At 49.1% G+C, this 1,702-nt stretch overlaps 1 protein-coding gene across 2 annotated transcripts in view; it reads left to right on the forward strand.

Moving 5' to 3' along the window:
• Nucleotides 1–254: 254 nt before the first annotated feature.
• The window catches only part of LOC124479538 (integrin alpha-3-like), a 15,694-nt gene continuing 14,246 nt past the window's right edge, over nucleotides 255–1,702 (forward strand). Inside the window, exon 1 of one of the 2 annotated variants that reach the window (XM_047038310.1) lies at nucleotides 255–644. In XM_047038310.1, the coding sequence (XP_046894266.1) occupies nucleotides 448–644 (197 nt within the window). In that variant the 5' untranslated portion in view covers nucleotides 255–447. Of the gene's footprint in view, nucleotides 645–904; nucleotides 1,174–1,702 lie in introns of those variants that run through there. The other variant, XM_047038311.1, reaches the window with a different exon arrangement.

The following is a 1,702-nucleotide window of genomic DNA, read 5'->3' on the forward strand; positions in this document are numbered from 1 at the left end:
CAATGCGAGACTGTCATTATCGTCTGGTGCTCTCACTGACAAGGTGCCCGCGCGCGTTTGATGTCGGGCAGCAATCCGCCTGGTGATTTCATTTATGACCAACCGACCCCGCTACACCCCGGAAGAATGACTAATGTGTAGACCGGGCACGTTTGAAGCTGTTCACTGAGAGGCTGTTGCTGTAAGAGAACTGAAAAACATCAGAGAGAGAGAAAGAGAGAGAGAGAGGGGGGGGGGGGGGGGGGGGGGGGGGGGGGGGGGGAGAGAGAGAGAAAGAGAGAGAGAGAGAGGCGCGAGCTAAGAGAGAGGCTAGCGGGTAGCGATTTAAGAGTTCATTGTTGATGGCGTGCTAGAAAGTCGCAGTTGAAGATTCAAACTTGTCCCTATATCAGATATCGGGTCTCAAAGAAAAAGAAACTGCTAAACGGCTTTTTTCAGGTGTTTCTCATGGCTGTCTGTCTGTCATGTCTTCCCTCCCAAGACATATTCCTCCTGTTGCTCGTCGTCTCGTGCACTGCCGAGCTGGTGAGATGCTTCAACCTGGACTTACGTTTCCCGGTGATCAAGCATGGAAAAAACCCCGATAGCCTGTTCGGTTTCTCTGTTGCATTACACCAGCAGACCAAAGGGGAGAACAGATATTTGTGAGTAAACTACTGTTCAGTGTTTTGGTTAATTGCTTGATGTTGTGTCAGTGCACTTTAAACATAAACGGTATGGTTATTTAAACAGTACACTTTGACAGGTAAAACGAGGGTGCAAATTACGGGGGGGGGGGGGGGGGGGTTTGGGGTGGTCTGACCCCCCCAATTAAGACTTGAACCCCCTCCCCCCCAAAAAAGAGGTAACAACAACAGGTCGGGGGGGGGGGGGGGGGGGGGGGGGGGGGGGGGTCAATAAAAGCCCTGGAGAAGAAGTTGACCCCCCCGATTGTCTAATTCGCACACTGGGTAAAACTAAATGAAAACTTGGTTATTAGTTGAAAAGGAAAAGTCCATCTGACGTAGGCAATACACTCACAGGGTTGTAGCCGTTTGAATCCGCAACACAAGCACTTTGATGAGTTTGTAATCAAATGCTCACTTCACAAAAGGTGCCATGCAAATACTGACCAAGGGAGAAGCGCTTCTTTCATAGAGGCACGGAGGGCTAAGGTGTGTTGCTCGCGGGCAGGTACGTTCATGATTATTCTGTTTATGATTAACTAAACCTTTAATTCTCCAGGACGGTAGTGACTCATGATGGTGACAAAGCATGCATGTGTAGGATATGTGCTTTCCTAAGTCAGACACTACAGTGGATCACAAAGTGTTACACGTGACATACCATAAGAAACATTTAGGATACTGCACGAAATGCTGGGAGAGCATTTCTTTCAAACAGGTTGACGCTTTGCTGCTGCACGCTTCGCCGCACTGTCAATCATTTCCAAGAGCCAAAAGCCCTGGAATCGACGTTAGATTTTATCGGATTTCAAAGTTTACACGAGAGTGATATGGAAACGCACACTGGTTGTCGATCGCGAGGCTGATTTTAAGGGCGTGCAGCAGCGCATCGATATTGTCCAGTTTATGACACTTCTTAGGTTTAATAGAGGAAGACATTAACAAAGTGTCCCGGCGGACGCCACCTCCGCCATCACCTCCCCAGAGAGCCCTAATCCAGCCAGAGCTGGCCTCTGATAAGCATCTCTGGTTTACTG

The sequence above is a fragment of the Hypomesus transpacificus genome, chromosome 17, assembly GCF_021917145.1.
Source record: "Hypomesus transpacificus isolate Combined female chromosome 17, fHypTra1, whole genome shotgun sequence".
Lineage (NCBI taxonomy): Eukaryota > Metazoa > Chordata > Actinopteri > Osmeriformes > Osmeridae > Hypomesus > Hypomesus transpacificus.